Here is a 24,900-nt window from a genome sequence, read left to right as displayed (position 1 = left end):
GCTTAACAGTGAAAAGCAGGGAACTCTTCATGCCTATATTCCTTCAAGGCTGAATTCTGGATCATCAATAGGTTCAACATCAACAGTGACTTAACCATAATATAAACATGTCCATCTATATCGATTACATGCTAATATGGCTGATGTGGCTATGCCGAAAGTTTGTGGATCTGGATTCCCGGATCTACATTTGACTGCCCTCCTTTAGATAGTAAATCATAGCAAGATTATTTTCGACAAGTATGTTGGGGTGTTAGTATAATACATGAAACACAAATTCTTCTTTTTAAAAAATATAAAAAAATACTCTCTTTTCACACCTTCCGTATTCGGTCTCAAATTCCTGCACACACTACAGTGGACTAAAATAGCTTACTCTTCAAAGGGCTCCCTAAGCCAGTAACAGCTCCTTACAAAGGGCAGCCCCCTTCATTTCTGTTTTCAGTGCATGAAGAATTACTTCACATCACACCAAACAAAACAACGTTTTACTGGTGGCATCTGGAAGCTAATTTCGCCTCCAGAGAAAAACAACACTTATCTTTATGGGGTCCATACTGCAAAAAAATGCAATAGTAGAGGTCATTGTAGACAACAAAGAAGTTGGAATGCTCGAAACATCATATTCAAGAATGGAAAGAGCTGAAAGAAATACATGTTATCTGATTTCAACCAGCACCATTTAAAACAACAATGCTCTACAGTTATCAGCTGTGATAAACAACTTATAGCTATTATGCATTATCTCACTCCACTTATGATCTATTGACACACATAATATGTGCATCTCTAGGAGCAGTTACACTCCACAACATTTTGCATAGGATCAACATACTCCTTTTAATGTGTTCTGCTCTGACTTTTGTACTGAGTGTATGTTGAGTACTCATTGTTTTATTATTAACATAAACATAGACATGCTCTGCTCTTCAAAGGAACAACCACTTCCTTCTAAGGATTAGTCACACTTCATTAGGAGTATTATCATCTTTTTTTTAATATACTACGAGGCAGACACACTATGTCCCACTACCAATGGTAATGATGCTACTTGCCAGCAACATGAAGTCATTCAACATTCAACTCACTCTTATTTCTCTCCAATTTAGAGCTGGGTTTTGATAGCACAGTTTGCAACCACACCTACTGCTACCAATACATATGGAGAGAGATTTGAACCCCTCAATTGTGACATTGGCTTTTTGGACAGAGTTTGACAACAGCACCTCGGTTCGGCCCAGTGAAGTAACCCTCTCTCAGCTTATGCTAACAGTTAATAGGTGATCCTCTCACCTCCTTCATGTCTGCACAGCAAAATATTAGGGACAATTTTACAATGAGAGATTCAAAACATACAACTTTCGTTTCTTACCTTTGTCAGTCTTAAATATGCTAAGGCAGTGCCTTCATCAGGACAAAAAAACTGCTACCTACTGGTTTTGACAATACAGGGATATTATCAATGATGTCTTAGAAGATGTTATTACTGATGTAATATACTGGGTAAGTAGCAGTGCATGGGGAGGGCGTGATTTAAAGTTACCTTAGAGCACGAGTTATAGTGTCATAAGATATAACAATAACTGTTAAATAAATTTCAATGGTTATGCAAGTGTAAAATCTGAACCTAACAAAATCATCCCTCTAACCTTTGTTTTTAGTGAATTTCTAAGGTTTTGTTTAATACAATTAACTAACTTTAACATCCCTTTAACCTTTGCTTTTATTCAGTTCAATTCTAAGATTATTTTTTAACATTAAGTAATATTAAATTACCCAAAATTAATTTAAACCTTGCAACTCACAGCCGGGTGGCAGTTGGCTGCAGGGCCTGCGACCAACCCCGTAGGCTTCAAACACTATTCCACACACGGCCTTCAGCAGCAGTTGGCTACAGGGCCTATGGCCAACCCTCCCTAGGCACTCAAACCTGGACCGCACATGGGCTTTGGCCATGCACTGCAGAGGTTGTCCGACTGGACTGCCCTGTGGCCAGGCCTGTGGTCAACCCCTTCTAGGTACCATAGGGGGGTTGAGGTATCATTTCTGTGAAATGAGCATCGGTGCCAGAATGCACGCTGATCTGCTTATTTAGTCAGAGTCCATAGTTCTGCCCAAAATATCTTCTCAACTTGAGTACTTTTTACTGACTAATTAGTAAGAGCTATCTTGTCGGGTACATGTATAGTGCACATTCTACTCTACTGCTGCGTACAAGACTACTCGGTAATGGCTTCAGTGAGCATGTTTTGAGAAATTTTGGCAATGTGACTGTTCCTCGAGCATCTTCCTACTAAAATATGTACTAACATGAATCCTCATAGAAGAAGACGGCAAGATTACAATGAGTTCAATGTCTATCAAACAATGGTACTTACTCTTAATTATATTAAATAAGTGCTTCTTTGTTTGGTGGAGATGTGCTCATATATTCCTCTGCATTAAGAACGCTTGGGGGATGTTTGGTAAGCTGTCCATCAAGGTAGAAAATGGCAGGAAGACTAATACATACCACTAACGTATAAGGGTGGGTCCAAACGGATGGAGCTTTGAGGTGATTTCGTATATTTGCGAAAGCATAGTAATTAAAAGGATGAACAATGGACTTTGCACTCTCAAGGAGATGACGGGAAAGATCCCACTCCTTACAGAAACTAGACAAGAGACTGTGTTCCAATTGAGGAAGGGTGCATGCACCTTCATCAGAAATGCTTGTTGGGGCTTTTTGGTTAGTTGTCCATCAAGGTGGAAAAAGGAAGGAAGAGCGATGCATATCACTAACATATGGGGAGGGGCCAGACAGACAGTGCTTTGGGGTCATTTTGCACATTAGCATACTCATAATAATTAAAAGGATGAACAATTAACTCTGCTCTCTCCAGAAGACAATGAGAAAGATCCCACTCAAGACAGTCACCATAGAAGAGATTGTGCTCCGTTAGAGCAAGGATGCATTCATCTCCATCAAGTATTAACGTGGAATTGCAGAGATAACACCCTTGCTTTGTCTTCAATAAGTTCAAGAAGTTAGAAGGATTTGTCCTTTACAGAAGTGGAGCCTGAATTGGGGCACCTTCTATGTTTATATTTTAAGTGCTTCCTATTGAGGTTGAATTTCTGTGAAGCGAGCATCAGTACCAGAATGAGTCCTCACCTGCCTATTTTCCCAAGAAGAGTCCACTGTAGAGTCTTGTGCACTGCGGGGGGAGTCTCAGTGACCACCACAGTCCCATTTCCCCAACACAAGGGGAGCAGCAAGAAATACTACTGCCTTCGTACAGAAGCAATTGTTTCATATGTTTTGCTGCTTGCATGACAGCAGATGGAAAAAAAGATGAAAAGTCCGCTCCCAGCGGGTAGGAGCAGTTTTCCTGCTACTGCCTGCTGGGAGTGGACGTACAGTTTGCTCTTGCATGGTGGGAGCTGTCATAGCTCTTGCCAAGCAACATCAAACTACTTTGTCTCGAGGGTGGGCACCTCAGGACATAGGGAGCCGGCCCTGGGGGGTGGCAATCCCCCCTCTTTTCTTTTTTAGGGCCAGCCTCAGGGTGGTGGTGGTCCCTGGGGCCGAATATGGCCCAGGACGGGGGGTGCAGCCCCCTTCCTCTTTAAAAGCTATTTGTGGCCCCTGGGAGGTGGAGGACCTCGGGCCCTACTTGGCTAAGGAGGGGAATCCATGTGGGACCCTCCAAATTACTCATAAAGCCCCAGGGAGGTGGTGGACCCAGGCCTCTTAAGAGCTTCAGGAGGGAGGGTTGCATGGCCCACTCCAATAAAAATCAGAATCCTCTCGCCCTAGAGGCGGAGGTCCCTGGGGCCAAGAACGTCCATGAGGAAGGGGCCACATGCAAGCAAGCACTAGTAAGAACATACAGGAAAAATATCTTATTAAACGTTCCTATCTACACCAGAGGGCAACTACTAGATATCCCAAAATCTAAAAAGACTAACAGTACACACTAGGAAGACTACAACAGAACCCTCTTCCGTTCCTAAATGGTTCCAAGATATAGATTTTGTACCTAATCCAACTAATACACACAGTGAAGAACTCTTTCACAGGGTACAAGATAATAAGATATGATATAGAAAATAACCTCCTAAGACTAACACAGAGCCAGTCATGGGCGATGGACGGCACATTTAATTCATGCCCTCCACCAATCATGGAAATATAAACTATCCATGGTGAATATCACCACACAAAAACTGCTTCCTAATAAGCAAACTGCTACTAATTATGAATTACTAACCCAAACCAAAGAAAAAACTACTACACCAGAAACTTATCATTGAATTTAAATGGCAATGATAAGCACGATATTTAAAAATCTACCCACACACAGTCACCCAGGGCTGTTACCACCATTGCACCCAGACTATTTGGAGACACCTCCAAAAATCTACACTACTGTGGCATACTCTACAAATGTCCCATTTGCTTACAAGATACAAGAAAGTAACAGCATATGTACCAGTTACAGAAGTAGCTAATCTTAAAAGCCCCCGTCCCTCTTCAAAGAATCCCCATACTGCCAAGCATACAAAGCCAAAGTAAATCCCCTAATGAACTACTTTGAAGACTCTTGGGTTGGTAGACTGCGAAGTTCCAGTTGCAGAGGCCAAACTAAATATCAAATACCATGGTGGAATGGATATGATGGAGTCAAAACAAACAACATGGTGGAAGAATGGACCAAGAGTTTCCAAACCATACTAGGCCTAATCCAACCTACTGTATATTGATTCCTTGAAATCCTAAAAAAAGAGCAACGCTAGTTTGTGTTTTAGGTGTACTGATAGGATGGTAATGTATTGGTCAGATAGTAGGCTTATGTTGGGTGTGACATTGTTGTAATATGAGGTTGTGGAATGTTGTTGGACCATGATGTGGGCTTAAAAAAGTTTCTACCTGGGGGTGTTTTATACTTCGATGTGATGTTACTGTAGTGTAAGGTGTAATATAAGTGGTATGTAAAGAATGTGATAATAATACCTCTCTCTCTCTGTCGAGTGGGGAAGCTGCTGGCCACGGGGTCCAAAGTCATAACACCAGAAAACACAGAGGGACCCAGTAGCCTGGACAGCGAGGGGAGTGCCAAGGGGGAGACAGGATCCAGTTCTTCATCTTCAGAATCTTTCTCTAGTGGACACTCTGGCACCCATCTGGGACCACCCCAGCACCATCTCAGTCCGCCACCCCCCTTACTACCACTGCCCTCCCTGTAGCTCCCCACCTAGTTGACCGTGCCCGCTCATCCAAGAGGGTGGGTGTCTCCTTTGACGTAGGCACTCTGTCCCTGCCCCTGTCAGCCCTGCTGCCCTCAGTGAGGAGGCTATTGACCTCCTAAAGTCCATCTCTGTGGGCCAGTAGACCATTGTGAATGCCATCTGGAGACTTGCAACTCAGATCCAACAAAGTCATGAGTTCCTGGAGGGCATTCACTGTGTACTGGCTGCCGTACAGAGATCATTTCAGGCTCTGGCCTCCACACTAATGGCAGCCAGTTACCCTTAGTCTCCCGTCCTCCCTCCACCTTCCTCTCCCCAATCCCAAACCACTCTTCCCAGACCCAGCCAAAGCACACAGACAGCCAGGCATGCATCAACCTCAACATGCAAGAGTAGCTCAGACAAACAAAAGCACTACAAGACACACCACTGACATGCACACAAGCAACATTCAGATGCACACATAACCTGCCCTGACACCCACACCATCCCCAGCATGACTGGCAGCATACCTGACACACCTGCAGACACTACACCAACATTCACAGATCCAGCCACAACACCAATCCTACACACAGACAGCACCACAGTAGACCCTCAGACATCCACCTGCAGACCCACAACCGCTGACACACCTACATGCAACTCATCCACCATACCTGCAGTCACCTCCCAAAATGTACCCACCCATCATGACATCCCCCAGCGCCACTACCCCTCATCCCAGGACACATAAGTGCCTGCATTCACCCACCCAACAGGCACCCACCTCCCACAAACATACCTCACACAAACATGCACCTACGACATCTACACCAGCACCTCAGACAACCACTCCCTCTCCCTCCACACTCAAATCCTTTTGGCATGACCATCCCTGTGTGTGGAAACAAGCTTTCCTTGTGGAGTTTGCCTTTTTCCCCTACTATTATCCCCTTGATTCCCCCAGATGTTCTGTGTCCCTCCCCAAGTCTGGCCCTAACACCTCGAAGACCTCCCCTACCCCAACTGCAAGTACCCATGCCCCTCACCCAGCCAAGAAGTGTACCCCTCCTAAAAAAAAAAAACCTCCACTAAACCTAAGCTAAAGCCAAGAAGCCCCTCCCAAACCAGATCCCAAAGCCCCCCTCCAAAACCTAAACCTAAACCCAAATCCCAACTCCCCACCCCCAGATAACCCCTGATGTGCGTGCCTTCCCCAAAAATGCCCCTACCTGTGGAGGTTACATGGCAGTAAGGAGTCAAGTTCAGGGCACACATATGTGCACTGTCTGCATTAAGACTGTTATTTAAGGACTGGCCTTTGGTCTTTGTTTTTCCAATATTTTAGATTATAATAATAAGTTAAACCAACCCATTGTTAGTTTACTGCTTAAATCTTTGTAATGTATTTATTTCCCTAGTATGGAGTTGTTCATTAGTTTTGTGTGTGTGTGTGTGTGTGCAGTACTTTTGTCTGACAGTGGTAGGATGTGTGTTGCGTGATGGACAATTGTGTGTTTAAGATTGTTTATTATGTGGGTATTGAGTGTTGTTTGTATTGAGATCTGTTTTTGGTGTATTGTGTGCTTTGACTGTGTGCATGTTTTGTGCATGGTATGTTAGTTACGATGTTTTGTGTAAGCCAATCGGTAAGTAGTATGGTTGTGTATTTGTGTATATTTTTGCCTGTTCGTGTTACGTTGTGATGTATGTGTGATGTGTCCCTGGGTAGTGCCCTCTGTGGGTCCTTGCCAAGAGATTAGAGAGGGTACAGTTGTGTTGTAGTTGTGATGTGTTGTAGGATACTGGACTGACGTGTGTGTGTGTTTGTGGTGGCCGGAGCCTGGTTGTTGTGTATATGTTATTGTGTATGGGGCTGTATGTGAGTGTGTGTTAGTATGATGTTACGTGTGTGTGTGTGTTTGTCGCCCTCATAACCCCTTCCCGAATGCATGTTGTGTGAGTGTACAAAAATGTACAATCTACAACAGTAACAGGTAAGTGTATGTACTTACGGTTGCTGTCATTGTCCCAGATTCCAAAGTATTTGGGTGAGCAGGAGCAGCGGGAAGACATCTAGTTCAGGTTCCATGGTTGCTCCGGACTAGTACGGCTTTCTGAAGGGTAGTGTCTCCTTTTATGCAGTTCGTTTCCACCTGGGTTTCCGTGGTGGTGCAACCACAGCAGAAACCTTGGCGGTGTGTAAACTCGTAATCTGTCCAGTGGAAACATGGTTTCGGCTGGCGTGCAGGTGGCAAACGTCATCCGCAGTGGTCAGACCACAGTGGCAGTGGTGCCTTGGCTGTGTTCTGTACTGAATACTGCCAATGTCATAATTTGGTGGTCTTCTCCGCCAGCCTGTTGACGGTACGACAGCCAACATGTTGGTCCATAGATCGCTGAAATCGTAATGAGGCCCTGAATGATATTACCATGACATTTTATGCCACATATGGGAACATGTTATTTATGTCAAACATTATACTTACTATTATTAGTCTTAATCCACTCTAAACTACATTGCAGAAGATATTTGACTTCAAAGGGATTATATTTACCATTCTAACTCCAACCTAACCTAAATAAGATTAGGTACTGGTCACTGTAGGCGGTACATTTAATATTACTACTCACATTTAGGCTATACTGTGCTAGGTGTTGGACTTTAGAGGGGTTACATTTATTGTTCTCACCCCATTCTACGGTACATTGGGAAAGTGTAGGACACACAAGGCTTACATCTACTATTTCCATTCAAATCTAAGGTACGTTCGCGAAGGTGCTGGACACTAAGTAGATCACATTCACTATTCTTACTGCAATTGAATAAATGCTTAGTAAAAATACATTTTTAAATATACATACTATACAAACTAAATATAATTTAACAAGGAAATAATTTTATTTAAATATCTACACCAATTACATTTTATCTTTAATATAGAAAATGAGTAAATCAAATTACACTTTTACACACATTAATATTTCTGATTACTTTATTTGTTTTGATTTTAATATACAGATCATACATACAATTAAAACTATTAATCTGTTAACAAACCAATAACTAATAGGTTTACTTCTTAAATAATTAAAATAATAAACATGTGTATATTGCTAAAATATTCTCAAATATTCTAAAAATCTTTAATATTTCTCAGATTATTTTAATTGTTCTCTTTATTCTTAAATACAACATTTAAAAACATTTCCATTTTAGATTTGAAATACATAAAGCTTAACATAAAAAAGTATTATAAATGAAATATTACATTTAAAAATAGAAACAATAAAAATCACCACCTTTTACATTAAATAAAAATAGCATTAATGTTTAACAAACTCCACTCCCTTTTCCTCGCCATGTAAAAAATGAACTACCTTAAAAAAAAAAAAATTAAAGCACACTAATATATTAAAATTATAAATAAAATATATTAAATTGTTATAAAAAAAGTACCCACGTCATTTCATAAAAATTGCATCATTGGCATGTAAAATAATTAGAAACATGCAACACTTATAATACTAAAATAATATTGAAAGAAATGTATAAAATACAACTATATTTTTAACAGTGATCTTATTTATAAATAATCCAAACAACAGTAAAAACCTGCGATATTCCTGTCCATGAGATTTATGATATCACAATATAAATGTGACAATATTTCCAACTCAATATTTTGTTCAAACACTGTTGACTTCTCTCCCGGGTGCTTCTCCCAGCAGCTCCTCATTCCTTTCTCTAGCCTATGTGCTTCTCTTACCCTCTGCAGTCCATGTCCCCTCTACCACCCATGTTGCTTCCCCGGCCCTCTGTATTGCTTCCTTGACCATCTGCAACCTATGTGTTGCTTATATCCTCATCCTCCATGTTGTTTCTACTTCTTATTGCTTTGCCCTCATACTGTTCCCATCTGCACCCTCCATGTTGCAAGCCCCCACTCACACCTCACAAAAAGGGGCTTCTTCGGTTAAAAAAACAAACAGAAAAAACACATCCATAGAATTGTGTAGACACATGCATGGTTGTCAGACGCAAGCCTACAAAATGAGGAAGACAGGCCAACCTTTGCGCCTTTTTTAATATATTCTTTAGCCATGATGAACAGCATTGCGGGTTTGTATAGCAGAGCTACAGATTAATGGCCAAGTCAATAGATCCTAAAGTAAAACCTACTGGCTTTGCCATCGCATGTTTGCATCTATCATGCTACCGTACCCTGAATCTGGTAGGAAAAAATCTTTGATGCCACCATACCCTAAATCTGGTAGGGAAGACCACTGATAAAATGCAAAAAGATGGTGGGTAATCATTAAAAACGTCACACCTCCAACATGTCATCATTGGATACAGGCTAATGTTTATAACAATAATATTTACTACAAGTTTATAAAGTTAACCTTCATGTATTTAAATAAAAGAGATAATAAATGTATTAAAAAAACATTAATTGTTACTTTGAAGCACTGGAGAAATGCTTTGCAATTGACCACTCTTTTCCGAGAGTTGTATAATGTTCCAAATGTACATTAAAAAGTATGCTTGCCTTTAACATATCAACTACTTTAATTCAATTAAAATGAATATGAACAGAACGTACCTTTGTGACAATCTTGAGTCTTTCAGTTTGTGGAAGTGATGGTCTGTTAACTATCAAATGACACAGCCTTGCCTCACTGTAAGTTTGGTACACTGAGTGCCATAACATTGAGTTATACTAACACCTGTCATTTACAGTGGTTAGAAATGCCACACAGATTCACATGCATAATCCAGCAGATGGTTGTGAATATGTGGATGCCAAATGGTAAAAGTATTTTTCTGCTCAGTGAATTATGACGAGAGACATAAATAGAGCTTTTATGAAGGTATCTACTCTGTTATAACGTAATGATTGAGCCTTCATCGATCATTTTTTTTTTTTTTTTTTACAAAATATTCACTAAAAAAATAAATGAAAAAAATAGAAAAGTTATGTGGTTAACAAACATACTAAAATTAAAGCATTTTCTGGTGAGGTGTGGTACGTTATGCATTAAAAACAAATGTTGACATTTTTCTTTTTAGCTTTTTAAATAGTTCTTGCTGCCAAATTAAGGAAAGAACAAATTAACTACAACATTTTATATTGGGCAAAGGTCAAAGGCTTTAAGGTTTAAAACAACTTTACACAATTTTGAAAAGTTAAGCACGCATGAGTGGATCACCTTATAGATTCTGCAATACGTGTGCTCTCCTTTCTCCTGTCACTAGACAATCTGCCAATGAGATAGGTGTAATCTAGGCCACTGCAGAAGACGCTCCCGACAGCACTGAGCAGTAAAAGCTTGCTGTCATCTGTTGATGCATTGCACAGTGCTCGGCGAACTTCCTTCATTATCTGTCAATAAAAAACAATATCCAGTCACAGCCTGACAAAAAGCAACGACTCTAAACACTACTTTACAAGGTCTGCAGCAAATGTTTTGAGAACTATCCGTCAAACTGATTTTATTTGTTAGTATGAACCCATGATTCTCATGAAACATTTTAATGAGCATCACTTCTGACAAATGTGCTATAAGACTATCTGTGCCATCTGGAAGGGCTGGCAGAGGTTGCTTAATGTTAACAATGCTAATCTATAGACCTGCTATTGTCTGCCTCTTACCTGAGATCATTTGGGAGCTACAATGTAGAGCCTGTCAATTAGGGGATTTTTATCAAGACAGTGAATTAAGCTGTTTTTATCACAATTCTCCATCCTCCACCAACCAGGTTTGGAGGTGATTCCCACACCATCTTTAATTATATGTTAGTTAGCATTAATAACGTTTTATATTTATTACACATACTAAAATAACTAATATACGTTCTACACATTCACTTGTATAATATTTAAGATTAACTGTTCTTGTTTTTTAATTCTATTTTTTTCTACTACTCTCACTATGCTTTCTTTAACTCACCAAATGTATATATTTCACTGTCTTCTTGCGTTTTCTTCCCTTACTTATTTTCTTTTTCTTAAGCTGAATAATATTTAATATTGTAATAATGGTATAATTTTGCTTCACTTCTTCCATATACTTATGTTTTGTATGTCTCTTTATGTTATGTCAGTTATAGATATTATTTTATAATGTGTCTAAAAAAATAAACTTTTGTTTTAAACTGCAAGCTATTTTGAGCAGATCTGAAATCAGTACGCTACCCCAAGAAGAGAAATATCCGCAAGTTCGAGAATTCTTGATAAAACAGTACTATATTAAAATGGTTATTTATAAACATGAGATCATCAAAATATTGGAGATTAGTAAAAGTATCCCAACTAAACTGACATACGATATGATATAATTAGAGAGCATTTTTGTGATGACATCAAAAACAGTTGGAATATTGGATGGCAAAACTTGGTATTTATATCACTCACAGATGAACAATTATAACTGGACTTAAGCTGGGTAATTTTTAATTTATGGCATGCCTCAAACAATTACGAGCTCCTAAGCAAAGGTCTCACCACAATCTATCATCTCAGGGGTGGTGGGAGAGAATTTTATCCTAAAACCTGAAAGCTACTTTGTCTTTATTTTTATGGTTATAGCTTGGCTGTGTATTGCTAATGTCTGGATTTCAAGGATTCCCCAACTAAACAGATAAAATGCTTTAAGTTTGAAACTGCTTTGTAGAAAGTGAAAGTCAAAAAAGCCCAGAAGAAGCAGGAACTCGTCATGGCCGACCGACTATAACATTCGGATGGGTATGAGAAATCAGAAACTAACAATCAATGAGTATGAATGACCAGCACATATTTACAAACTCAGGATGAATATAATGTTGTAGGATCAAATTTGTTCTTTGGGCTTTTTTGTTCTACTTTGCCTTTATGTTATATTCTCAAGTGACCTTTTTACTCCTGTTATAAATGAAAATATCAACTGTGTAATCTATTTACTTTTTTTTTCCAGTAAAAGTGATTCAAGCAATCATGGAAACCGCATAGTGAAGGTTTACATAATGACATGAAGGTCTGCATTTAAATTACAAAAACACTATTATGTAAAATAGGGCTACCGTTCAGAGCTGGACCTGTGTATATTTAAAAACATGCTTCCCCTGGAATAATGGCAAGTCGATGCACAATCACAAAGCACACATGAATTGGAGTACAAATCAGAAGATTTCTCGTTAATCTAAATTAATTACCAAAAGATAGAAACTATAAGCAAAAAATATATTTTAGCTAAGCAAAGCTATGCATGCATATAACTTAGATTTTGAACAAATTATTTTAGCTGAAAGTGAACTCTGCTCATTTTTTCTCCAAATCATATGCCCTTCTGGATGGTGTATAAACTTTTTTTTTTTTTTTACAGATGAAAGGTTTTTCAAAACTGTAAAATATGAATAAAATTTTATATATGTGAAAAATCCTATTCACTTAGTGATTTTCTATAGCATCTGCCACATCATTTCGACATGAGGGCACTTAACAGTCAACTGGAGGATGAGATCTTAATAGAAAACCCATATCTGAAATATACATACATAAAAAGAGAGTTGAATTGTACAGTATAGGTTAAGGTCAAAGTTAAAGAAACTACATACCATAGTAAACGGGGTAAAAGTTAGTGTGGACTCAGTAAGGCTGAATATTGTATACAACAAGGGGAACCCATGGATAACAAGAGGGACCTGGGATGGGTATTATAAACAAGGAACAGCAGTCCCTCATCAGCACATTTAAGAACAATAATATGGGAGTACCATCATGCCCATTTAAACAATCCAATCATCTTATAACGAAAACTATACTTTAATGCTGATCTAAATACAAAAGTAGGCAAGAGTGGGGAAAACATGTTATGTTATGTTACGTGGAACAGGTAGGTGTACACTTCAACAAATTGACAAATAATAACAAAAACACTCAAGGGTAAAATACTGGAAAGTTAACAAGTTCATTTTTTTCAACATCAGCCAAGAAGCTTCAACGCGAGGATAAGTGTTCATAATAATGAAGTCCAATCCTCCATCCTATTGAGGCCCATATACAGACTACTGGTCCATAGGATCCACTTCAGTTCTTCTTTGTTGTGGATTTTCAAAATATCCCAGCCCCTTGCTAGTGGTTTCACTGCACTGATAACTTTCCAACACAGGTCATTCTCATTGTGTCCAAATTTCACAAACTGTTCAACCAGAGGCACACTAGTGACGTTACACCGCAGATGGCTTTTATGCTGGCAAATCCATACGCATACCTCTTCTGTAGTTTGTCCTATATATACTCAATTGCAGGGGCAAAAGGTAGTATAAATAAGATTGCTGGTATTACAGTTCAAAAATTGTTGCAGACCCTTTTTTACATCATTGTAGACAAATTCTTTAGTATTGAAAGTAACCTCACATACAATGCAATTTCTTCATTTATAGCGGCCAATCAAAGGGGTGGCTCCCCAATGGTCAAGAAGTGTTCTTTTTGGCCTAATGCGAGGGATGCTGGCTCTTACTAAATGATCCTTAAGACTTACATTTGTAGAACACAAAGAGTGGGCATTCAAATGTCATGTCCCCTGCATTCAAGACCCTGCAGTGTTTCAGAATACTCTTTTTGACTAAAAAAGAAATAGGGGAAAAAGTAGTAACACATACTAGTCTATCATTGTCTGTTCTTTCTTTTGGTGTCAGAAGAATTTCTCTGGGGCAATACCAGGCTCTCTTCATAGACCTTTTAACCAATGAGCCCCTCATGGTTAATTTATTTAGTAGAGTAGCAACCTCTCTCAAAAAGTATTCTTTGAGGAAGCAGTTTCTCCTGATACAATACAAATTGGGAATAAGGGAGTTCTCTGTGGTGAGGACTATAATAAGACAACAAAGTGTTTATTTCTATCAGTTTCCTACATAAAGGTGTTTAAAATTCTCCGTCCTTGACTTTAGTCATAAGGTCAAGAAAAGGAATTTCTTCCTCACTATGTCTCCGAGTAAATCTGAGGCACTCTTGAAATTCACTTTTAGTGTTTGTGGATCCCCACCAAATCAAAAAAGTATCATCAATGTACCATTTCCATATTATAATATGGCTGCAGAATAGGTCAACCATGAAAAAAGTTGCAAAATTGGGAGCAAAAACAGTTCCCATAGGTATGCCCTTACTTTGTTGGTAGAAATCACCACTGAACTCGAAAAATGTATGAGTGAGAATTAAGTTCAACAGTTCTATATTAAGGGATGTAGGTACTGAATGAGGTTGTGTTCTTTTGTCAAGTGTTTTCGGTATGACAGAAATGCCGTCTAGTTGGGGAATATTAGTGTATAAGGAATCAATGTCCACAGGGCACAGAAGGCTGTTGCTGTAGTCAAAAGGGAAATGTTCCAATGTGGTTGATTACATCCATGCTGCACACTACACAGCATAATGTCTGGGGAACGGTGCCTTTAATGAAAAAAATCAATAAACCTTCCCAAAGGTTCAGAAATAGGCCCGCACCTGGATTCAAGGGGTCTACTGGTGCAGACAGTGCGCATTATGAGGGTGCTGGTGCCCCCGGCGAGCGGCAACATTGCTGCTGGCTCATTTACGAGTTGGTAACAATGCTGCTGCCACTTTCCCACTGGGCTGGCAGCCAGAGTACAGCACAGTGGGAAAGTCACAATGGGGCCAGCGGGGAGGTCCCCAGTAAGGCGGCAACCTCCCCATCAAAAGAAGATCCGTCTGCCGAACTCTTAACCGTCACCTACGTTTTAAATAGTGTGTATTATTCTCAAGTTGTCTCAGAAGTTCACTCTTATAATGACCTACATCTGAATCACAATGCCACCACCTTTGTTGTCTTGTTTAATAATCAGAGACTGATTTAATTTTATGTCAGAAACTGCACACTTTTCTAGTTTAATGTTCTATGGAACAAATCTGCATTTGTGCTCTAAATTGGGATTTACTACTAATCCTTCAAAAGTGTGAACCTCTAGGGTAATGACACTGTTGGGAGGAATGAAGGTAAAGGGTGAGCAGAAATCAGTACTGGAGATGATAGCAACATGCAGGTTATTGAGGAGGAAAGTATATAATCTAATCTTCCTATAAACCTAAGCACTTCACTGCGCAAATCCAACACGTCAGGACAAATCATGGGGACAAAGAATAAACCTCTGCTCAAAAATGGGATTTCAACAGAGGAAAGAGAATGTTTGGATAGGTTCAAAATGGGATTTGTCTGCAAATTGTCTAGCTTTTTCACCATCTTGGGGGGAGGGGAGGACTACCTATGGGCAAGTCATCTGAGATCACTTTTCTTTGTGTTTGTTGGTTGCCTGCAGTACTGAACCACCCTTGACATCTTCTCCCTCTCCTCGGGGGTCTGAATTGGCCTCTCACTAAAAATGTGGGGTTTTGTGTCCATGCAGCTGAGCTATAGCCTTCATCTGGGTCTGAATTGTCTGAGGAAGTTCCTGATGTATTAGAAAAAGTGACACTCTTATTAGCTGTGTTGATTCTTCCACACAGTCGGCCAAAAGATGGGTATGAAAGTTCGTTTGGTGTGAAATTTGTCAATTAAATATGTGTATGTTCTCTCCAGTTAACAATTACATATATCTTTTTTAATTTTTATTAGTCTTCTTTTCTTGCTCGATTCCATTGAATTCGGAGATCGTCTTTTCTATTTTGTTAGGGAGTTTTTTAAATCTATTATTAGGGAACATTCCTTGATTTGCTTCTCAAGATCTAAAATCTCCTCTAGGAGTTTTTTACGTTTAGAGTGCTTAATAGCTGTGTCAATGCTCAACACTACCCAATGGCGTGAACAGGTCGTACCAATATTGCTAAAATTGTGTAAATATTGCTTGTCATCAGTAAAAACCCCCAGAATGTTTCTGACCTGAATTCCTAATGGTATTATATGAGATTTCAGATATTCAATGAGCATTTTAATCACCAACTATATCCTGACATACTTTCAAAGTTCAACACCTAAGCTATTCATAGTCATGTGACTCAGGACACTGGCAGCAGGCACCAAATGGTTAAGCTAGAAAAATGGCAACTTTCTAAAAGTGGTATTTTCATAGTTGTGACTTAAAATGCAACATTATTATGAAATAGAATTTTGACTTATAGTTAATTTGAGTCCAAACTCGACATTTCTACCTGTCCCCAATCAAACCGTAGCACTTATTAGATGTAAGAAGGTAACACAATGTTATTCTATGGGAGAGGTAGGTTTTACAGTAGTGAAAAACACAAACAAGAGTTTTTCACTACCAATATGTGAAACATGAAAACACATGTCCAATTTTTAAGTACAATGGAGCTAGCTGGAGGTTCACTGTCTGCTGTGTCTGAAAAACGAAATGGATCTTCTAAGATTGTCTTAATATACTCATCAAAGTATAATGGGGAGAGATGTGTTGTGCTCGTAGATATTTTTAAAAAATCAGGGATCTTTTATAAATGGGGAGAAATGCAGTGGAAAAATTTGGTACAGAAAAAATGAGAATTGGAAAAATAAAAAAATAAAATACAGGGACCCTACGGAGCACTGTAAAGTATAAAAAGACAACCCTAGACTGAAACGGGGTGGAACCAGGCACCCTACAACAAATGAAGCAGCGGAAAACAAAGAAGAAATCTCAGGTGGCTCACCCCAGCGCAGCGGGAGAGCCACTGCTACAATTTTCACCACCCTGTATAAAATCACCCCATCATGTCTTTTGGAGCCCTGTTGCTTTACTAACATTTTTGCCTATACCTTGGCTTGTGGTAGTCCCCCGTACTATTTGACCACCAACAAACTTTTCAACTTTCTCTTCCATAGATATCCTGAGTCCTTATCTATGGTATGTTCCTCTGCCAAAGTACATTTTTGCAAATTATTGCATAGTATTTAGTAGTATGTGTAATACATTTACTTCTCCGTTTTCTAAAGAAAAAGGAATGACTGGACATTTACTGAGGGTTATTTTTGCAGGCCATTGATTGGTGATTACTAGCCCAAACCACCACCTCTATTCAGTAGGTCTTGGACTGCTCCGGTCAGCTACCCTGTGAGAGTCAAGCGCTACAATTAGGTGTTTGGTCTTCAGTGAGGGCAATTGTGAATCTATTACTTGTGCAGGCAGCCACACAACTAACAGCCCTATTTCCAACACTGGTGGTCAGGGCTGGGAAATAGTATATCCAGTTGCGGTACACACTGATAACATTTCATAGGTCCAGTTGTCCCACACATTACCTGTACATTAATGTGCAAATATGAGAGCACAAGGCTCTGAGAGAGATTCAACGGTCTGGTTGGGTGAAGTCTAGATGTTGGAGGGAAAGCCCCTGTACTCATGTCATGTAGAAGCATGGATTGTTGCTATATGTATTAGCTGTGTTTGTTGGGACTAGCATTTTAGGAAATGAGGGGGTGGCTTTTCACACTCTGTGTTCTCACTAGAGTTTTTGTTTAGAATGCTTTTTGAACCCCTGCACTACACACTGGTCCGGTATGAGGGGGATTCTTCTCTAGGGGGTTAGGGCTACAACAGCTAACCAACCCATAGATCTGGGTGTAGGGGGGCCCTGCTTCGGGGGGTGTAGGAGGTGACTGGGGCTTCAGGAAATTCTCACTCTTCCCTAAGTAGTACAGATTTCCTGCAAGGGGATCCATCACAAGTCATTCTTTTTACAGACTTTTCCCCACCACTGACGTGGTACAGAAACCTCTGGAAGGGTGGGGTGGGAGGGTACAATGGAATAGTGGCCATCGCAGGGGTTCCAGGCTGGAGAGTGCGACGTTCCAGAGAACTTTTCTCAGGGTGGAGGGTGCAAGAAAGATGTTGTTCCGATAGTCCCCACTTGCTATCTGGTGGGGAGTGGGAGCTAGCCCAGCATGCCCCATTGAGGTGGTTGGTCCTGTGGAGGGATGGTTCCCACAGTTGAAGGTGTAAAGGCTGACCCTGAGGAGATCAAAGAGGATCGTAGGACTCCTTAGTCTCCGAAGATGGGTTAGTGGTGGACCCAGGGATGTCAGGATAGGGTAGGCAGCTGCCTGACAGCATTGTAGGATGTCATCCTAGGACTGCTTTTTTGTACCTGAGGGGTGGCTGTGGCAATGACCAGCTGTATGTCCAGTCAGGTAGGTCCTATAGGGTCAGGTCCCAGGACTGAGGGCGGAAGCCTTGTCGCTGGTGGGTATGTCCCCAGCATGATGTGAGGGTGCACAGGAGGTTCCACCTTAAGCAGGCCCCTGCCTGGTGCATTGCTGGTGTTCCAGCTCTGTGGTAGATGTATTTGGGCACCTCAAAGTCATGGTTCTCCAGGCAATGGTTTGGCTGGTGGGTACGGCCCCCCAAGCAAGGTGAGGGTGGGAAGGAGGCAATGCTGGATACAGGCCCCTTCCTAATGGAGTGCTGTTGGTACATCAGCCTTGGGGTGGATGCCCTGGGGCCCTCAAAATGACCTGCGATGAGAGTGGGGTGGCAGCACAATCAACCCGAGAGAGTGGGGTGGGAGCATAGACCCCAGACTACTGTAAGAGAGGGTCAGCAACTTGTTCAAAGGATATGTGACTAATTTGAGTGAGGGTACTGGTTTGTGTCTTCTATGTGGGGCGGGGGCAACCGGTGACCCATGGATCAGGTTTCAGACCTGTCAGCTGTGTTGATGTCACTGCAGAGGCACTAAACCCTTGCCAGAAACGGTGTCATGGACGCAGGATTGTATGATCCAGGGCAAGGGTGGGCCTAGACCTGCTCAGTCCATATAGGTGGTTAGTGTCCTGGATCCCAATAGGGATCTGCAGCCACATGGTTGAGTTAAAAGGGTGATCTTAGCATAGGTAGTTTGGGTGGGACAGGGGAGTTGAACTCCACTCGAGATGAAAAGCGTCTCTGAGCAATTTCCGCCTTGGAAATTCCAATGTGCAAAACTGCTGAAATTGCGCATCCTTTGTGGAGGCGAAGACATCTAAACAGGGCGTGCCTCTCACTGCTAAAAGAGACCTTGCACTACCTCTGGATGGAAATGCCATTTATGATCCGCTAAGCATTTTTGGCTGAGTTTGTCCAGTCTGGGATTTGGAGAGGCCACCAGGTGTTGAACCACCAGGGATATGCCCTGCTGTACAAGCCACGTCAATAGGTGCACAGCCTCCTTACAAAGGTTTCATGACCGCACCTGGCCCTGCTTGCTGCAGTCCCACATGGCAGTGGTGTTTTCCGTGAAGACCTCCACCACCTTTCCCTTGAAAGAGGTAAGAAAGGCTTTAAATGCCAGCCATATCACAAGGAGCTCCAGCATGTTGATGTGGAATCCTGTTTCTGCCAGCGACCAAATTAATTTGCTCTTCATCTGTTGTAGATGGCCGTCCCATCCCAGGAGTAATGCACCTGTCACCACTGTCAGATCTGTTTGGGGAAGGGAGAGGGATGTCTTTCTGGCTCAATCGTGTTTCGTTAACCACCACTTCAGTTCTTGCACAGTTCCCTCCGAGATCTGGACCAATTTGGAGAGAGTCCCCTGGTGAAGCGTACACTGGAATGTCAGGTCCCACTACAGAGCCCACATATGCCATCTGGCATGTTTCACAAAGAGGATGCAGAAGGCCATGAGGCCCATCAGTCCCAGAGTCATTATCAACCGAAATCCAGGATAGACGCTGAAACACTGGTATCATAGCCTGAATCTCCTGGGCTCGCTGCTTGGGAGGTTTAGCCCGAAATTGCACTGTGTACAGAACAGCTCCGATGAAAGAGAATGCCTGAAAGGGAGTCAGGAGTGACTTCAGCACGTTTATAGTGAACCCCAGTAGATGGTGGAGGTCCGCTGTAGTCTGGAGATGGGAGAATGAAGCCTGGGGCAAGTCTAACTTCAAAAGCCAGTCATCGAGATGGGGGAAGACTGCAACCCCTAATCTCGGCAGATGAGCTGCAACTACCGCCATCACCTTGGTGAAAAGCTGATGGGTGTGGTAAGGCCAAAGAGGAACATGGTGAACTGAAAGTGCTTGTGGTCTATCGTGAACCGCAAGTAATATCTGTGGTCAGGCAGAACGGGAATGTGGAAGTAGGAGTGCTGCAAGTCCAAAGCTACCATTTAATCTCAGGAATCCAAGGCAGACAAGACATGAGCCGTCGTGAGAATCTTGAACTTCTCCTTGAGGCAGAGATTGAGTGATCAAAGGTCTAGGATAGGGCTGTTGAAGTAGATATGCTAATTAAGAAAATTATTAATGATCTATATGTTATTACTAATGAGAAAATGTATAGAGAAATTCATTGTAGAAAAATAATGTGCACATTTGAAAAATGTGCCCTTGGGGTATGATCACCATGTGTACTAAAACTACTGAAATTGTACGCAATAATGAAAATATATGAGAAAAATGTAAAAATTTGTCATAATGAGATCTATAACCTAAGTTAGCTGGACTAAAGGCCTGGTTCCACTAGGCCTCGCACAATCCGAACATGGGAAACCGAACACCTTGCAAAGGACTGGAAACTGCTGTATGCAACCTTGACCCGTTCAAAGTTCAAGTTACTTAGCTAGAATTTTCTGCAATGTACCGGCGGACAGGAGATGATGAAGGCAATTTGCTACAATTATGTGCAGAGCAGGCTTAATGTACTTTTCCAGGACTTGAACACTAGAGACACTGACTGAAGAGCCATATGCTAATATTTTGATACCCGATGAGCCGGATGATGAGGGCATAGCATGAAGAACCAATCCACGTTTTGTGACTTGAAACATATGAAAATTAGTAGATTTGGTAAAAAAAAACTATAGGTTAAAGTCATATCTGATGACTGACCAATTAGCAATTAGGGGGATGGACTGAGGGACCCTAATAAAAAGTCATGACAAAGGGCAAGAGATCAGAGTTGCAGGAAGAAAATTGATGACGTCAGGAGACGCTGCCTGAGGTGGCGATATTGGGTTCATATTGTGAGCCGGATTCGTATCTGACTAATTGATGACCTAAAGACGAAGACTGATCTGTTGCCGATCCATCCCGGATCGGTAGCTATGAAAATGTGACTGACTATTTTTATGCCTTATCTTCTAGGTACCAACTGTGCTGATTGTAGATAACCTCATTTAGGTAGATGTTTCCAAATTAATGTTTTCTCCAAATTGTTTTTGCATGAAGACCCACGTACTAATGCTAATTTTGATTAGGTAGGCTCTTGAAGGGTGACGTTGACAATTGACTGGCAAACTTAATTGCTGAACTTCACTGTCAATGCTAATGTTGTAGCTTATGGAATTACCTTTTCGCATATGTCTTCTTAAGTGATGGTGTTTTATTAATGAATCAATAAATTGAATACAGTTTGAACTAACAGATGATTTAGAATTGTAAGCAATAGGGAAATAAAAATTGTTATCTCTTTACCGAGTTGTGGTTATTCATGAGTAGATAAGTTTGAGGGTGATAAACTAAAATGGTTTCATTAAGTATTGATATTGTTTGTTGTTCAATGGTCACTGCATGACTAGGATACTCCATACGATTCAAAAGGTTGATTGACCTATACGCGTCCCCCTGTAAGTTTACTTACTAACGACAAGGCGCGCTAGCAGGGCAAGGGCCCTTATCCTTTTAGGGGACCGTAAAGTAGCAGGAATAGCAACTATAGCCCACTACTGGCACTAAACCCACTCTAGGATGCCCTTGGTCAAAAGCATGTCACCTTCCTCGCAGATAAGGGACAAATGATCCTCTATCATCCAATCATAAGAAAGTGGCATGGCTGGAGGAGTTTCGAAGGGGGGGGGGGAATTAGCCCTTTCAGACTATTTGTAAAACCCATCTGTCTGAAGTGATGGATTGCCAGAGGGCCAGTTGATGGCGAATACTGCTGCTAACTGGTATGTGGTGGGGGGGCAGACGAAGAGGGCTTAGAGATTGCTGCAGAAGGAGAGGCAGCAGACTTACCAGACAGCTAGCCACCTGATCCACCATGTCAGAGGGTCCCACTCCCTTGCAGAGGCTGGACAGCATGCACAGCACAGTGGCTGAACAGGAATCAGTGCTGTTAGAGACCCATTCTGTAGCCACAAAAGGGGCAATAGGTAGAGTGGGAGGACAAGGGCCCGCTACGAAGCCCAAGTACCTGGCTGTAGCATGAGAATCCTTAAAGCGATTGACCAATCGAAGGGCATGTCCATCAAAGAAGCTGGAGATCCCCCAAAAATCCAGTTGTCCTCAGCCAGACATGGCGCCTCAGGGCCACTGTGGTGGAAACTGCTTTGCCCAGCAAGTCGGTTGCCTCAAGTCTACAATGAGTTGTGAACGTTGCTGTATCTCTCCCATCAATAACAGCTTTAAGAGTACAGCCCTTGTGTGAATAAAGTCCCAAAAGGCATGCAGAGTTCACCGACCGCAATGCAAAGCTGGCAGAAGAAAATATCTTCTTCCCAAATAAATCCAACTTTTTGGATTTCCTATACAGGGGAGCCGTAGAGATTGTGCCTTGAGAGGTAGAGGCTTGGACCACCAAGCTTTCGGGGGTTGGGGTAGTGCATCAGGAAACTTGGGTCCCAAGGTGTGGGGTGATGGTGGCAGGCAATTGCCCTGTTCACAGGAGCCCCTTTGCTGGGTTTGGACCAGGTACCCAGTAGGACGATAGTTAAGGCTACAACGAACAGGAGCAAAGGTTCTTAGGTGGAAACTCCTTTTTGCAGTACCTCTGTCAAGAGATTAATACTGACAGCTACCAAGGGGAGTTTAAGGTCCAGGACCTCAGCTGACCTTCTCACCACTACTGCATAAGAAGCTCCCTCCTCTGTAGCCATGTTTGGGGGGGGAGAATGCCAGTATCTGAGATGTGTCCAGTCCGCTGGCTTCACTCAAGTCCTCACACCAGTCCATTTCACTTTTGTAAGGCTGGTATTCTAAATGGTCTAGCAACCCCCTCCCATTCTTCACAGAGGCCTTGCCCAGAGCTGGTCCAGATCCAGGACTGGATCTCTTGGAACCACATGGGGCCAGGGTCGGAGCTGATGGCATGAAACCAAAGGACCTCCCCCATACCAGGGCACTCCAGCAGCAGGGTCGGACTGCCCAAAAACATGACAAATGGCCTAATAAAATTCTTTAAGTTGAGCAGGGTTCGCTCCACCTCCCAGATCTTGGGGGAGGCCCGGAGTCAGCCCAGGCACAGGTTCCACAGAGTAAGGCCTAGAATGTCGATGCTCCCTCGTCAAGTTAGCCAACAGAGGAGGAAAAGTGGAAATGCGCTTCAACTTCTTGGATTTTTCCTGTGCCTCGACTTATCTGATCACCCCAAGGACTCTGAATGGGATGATAAAGACTTCGGACTCAGCGACCGGTCCCATGACCTTCCTCTCGAGCGACACACTGGCCTGCAGGGAGTTGCATTCCAGACTATCATCTGCTTTAGGGACTGCTATTTCAAAGCCTTTTCGATGCATGTCCCGGCACTCGGAGCACTACTTTGTGTCGTAGTCAGATTACAAATGCCATAATCAGATCGTCATGGACATTGCTCAATGACTGGTTTCAAGCCCTGCAGATCCTGTCTTCTTAGAAGACATCCCTCGAGACACCAGGAGAACATTTCTGAAAAACAGTTGACAAAAGATGACAAAAGACTTGTCAAGAAACATTTAAGGGGTAGCTCTCTTCGGGTCATTGCTGGCTGGTGCAGAAAAGAAAAAAAATGTTGCCAGCGCACCTGGATGGCACCTACATAGGACCTGCAACATCATTTCTGGTGCAAACAATGCCAACAACGGATGTGGAGTAGATCGACTCCACCTACCAGCTTCAGGGATACTGCTAACAAAAATCTTCTGGATCTAGTCTAACACCTGGGGAGAATTCAAAAATAAGGAATCTGCAGCTAAAAGTCTCTATCAGATTTGGAGTGTAACCTGTGTGACAAAACCAAATGTGTAACTTCTAAAATAATAACTGTACATTTTATGGGTCATCCAGAGTTTCTCTATTTCTCTTGTTCTGCTCAGGATCAGAGCCCAGGTCTTGTGTCGCACTGCTGTACCCATTTTGTTTAGCAGTAGGAACAAAGAATGCCCCACACCAAGGGGCAATTAGAAGCACTTCTCTCACCTCCTGAGGAGGAAAGTGTTGGGGCAGAATGATCTACATCAATCACTGAGCTGTCACACTCTACTGGGGATGGGCCTGCCCAAGCCCACTGAAAAAAGGAGGGCTCCAGACAACTGTAGCCAACCGACCTAGGGGCTCCCTTTGAAATTCTAGAGGGCAGGTCCCTGGGCAGTGATGTCAGAGAGGTGTGGAGCTGAGACCCCAAGAGATTAAGTGACCTATGACCTTTTCTGTGCCGAGAAGTAAAGCTCAGGAGGAGAGCTGATGCAGGGAACGAGAAGGACCAGCTCTTTGTGGAGGTGAGAAGATCTCCTGCAACTGCCCCTAGTGGATAGAGCTGATCACTACGAGTAAAATGAGCCCAGGATCGTTCAAACTGGCCAAACGGGCCTCAGATATCGCATCTGGACATTTGGTGATAGCTGACCCTTTTCTTCTCTGCAGAGTGTGTGGAGCTCCGCTGCCTGGCCTGTGAAATTCCCCTGGGGTGAGCAAGGCCCAGCGCAAAGAACTGCACAGTGTACTGAAGAGGAGAGGACATGTGTAGGGTCTCCCTCCCTGTTCCTGTATCTCACCTGGGGACCCCTTTCTCCAGGTAGACTTTTGACT

The 24,900-nt window shown here is 42.0% G+C and overlaps 1 protein-coding gene across 1 annotated transcript in view; it reads right to left on the bottom strand.

Moving 5' to 3' along the window:
- CDYL2 (chromodomain Y like 2) overlaps window positions 1-24,900 on the bottom strand; it is a 362,648-nt gene that overhangs the window by 95,731 nt on the left and 242,017 nt on the right. The window contains exon 4 of the mRNA XM_069216897.1: window positions 10,429-10,601. Coding sequence (XP_069072998.1) covers window positions 10,429-10,601 — 173 coding nt within the window. The remainder of the gene's footprint in view (window positions 1-10,428; window positions 10,602-24,900) is intronic.

The sequence above is a fragment of the Pleurodeles waltl genome, chromosome 12, assembly GCF_031143425.1.
Source record: "Pleurodeles waltl isolate 20211129_DDA chromosome 12, aPleWal1.hap1.20221129, whole genome shotgun sequence".
NCBI lineage: Eukaryota > Metazoa > Chordata > Amphibia > Caudata > Salamandridae > Pleurodeles > Pleurodeles waltl.
Note: the sequence above shows the minus strand (reverse complement) of the source record. Positions and strands in the feature narration are given on the sequence as shown.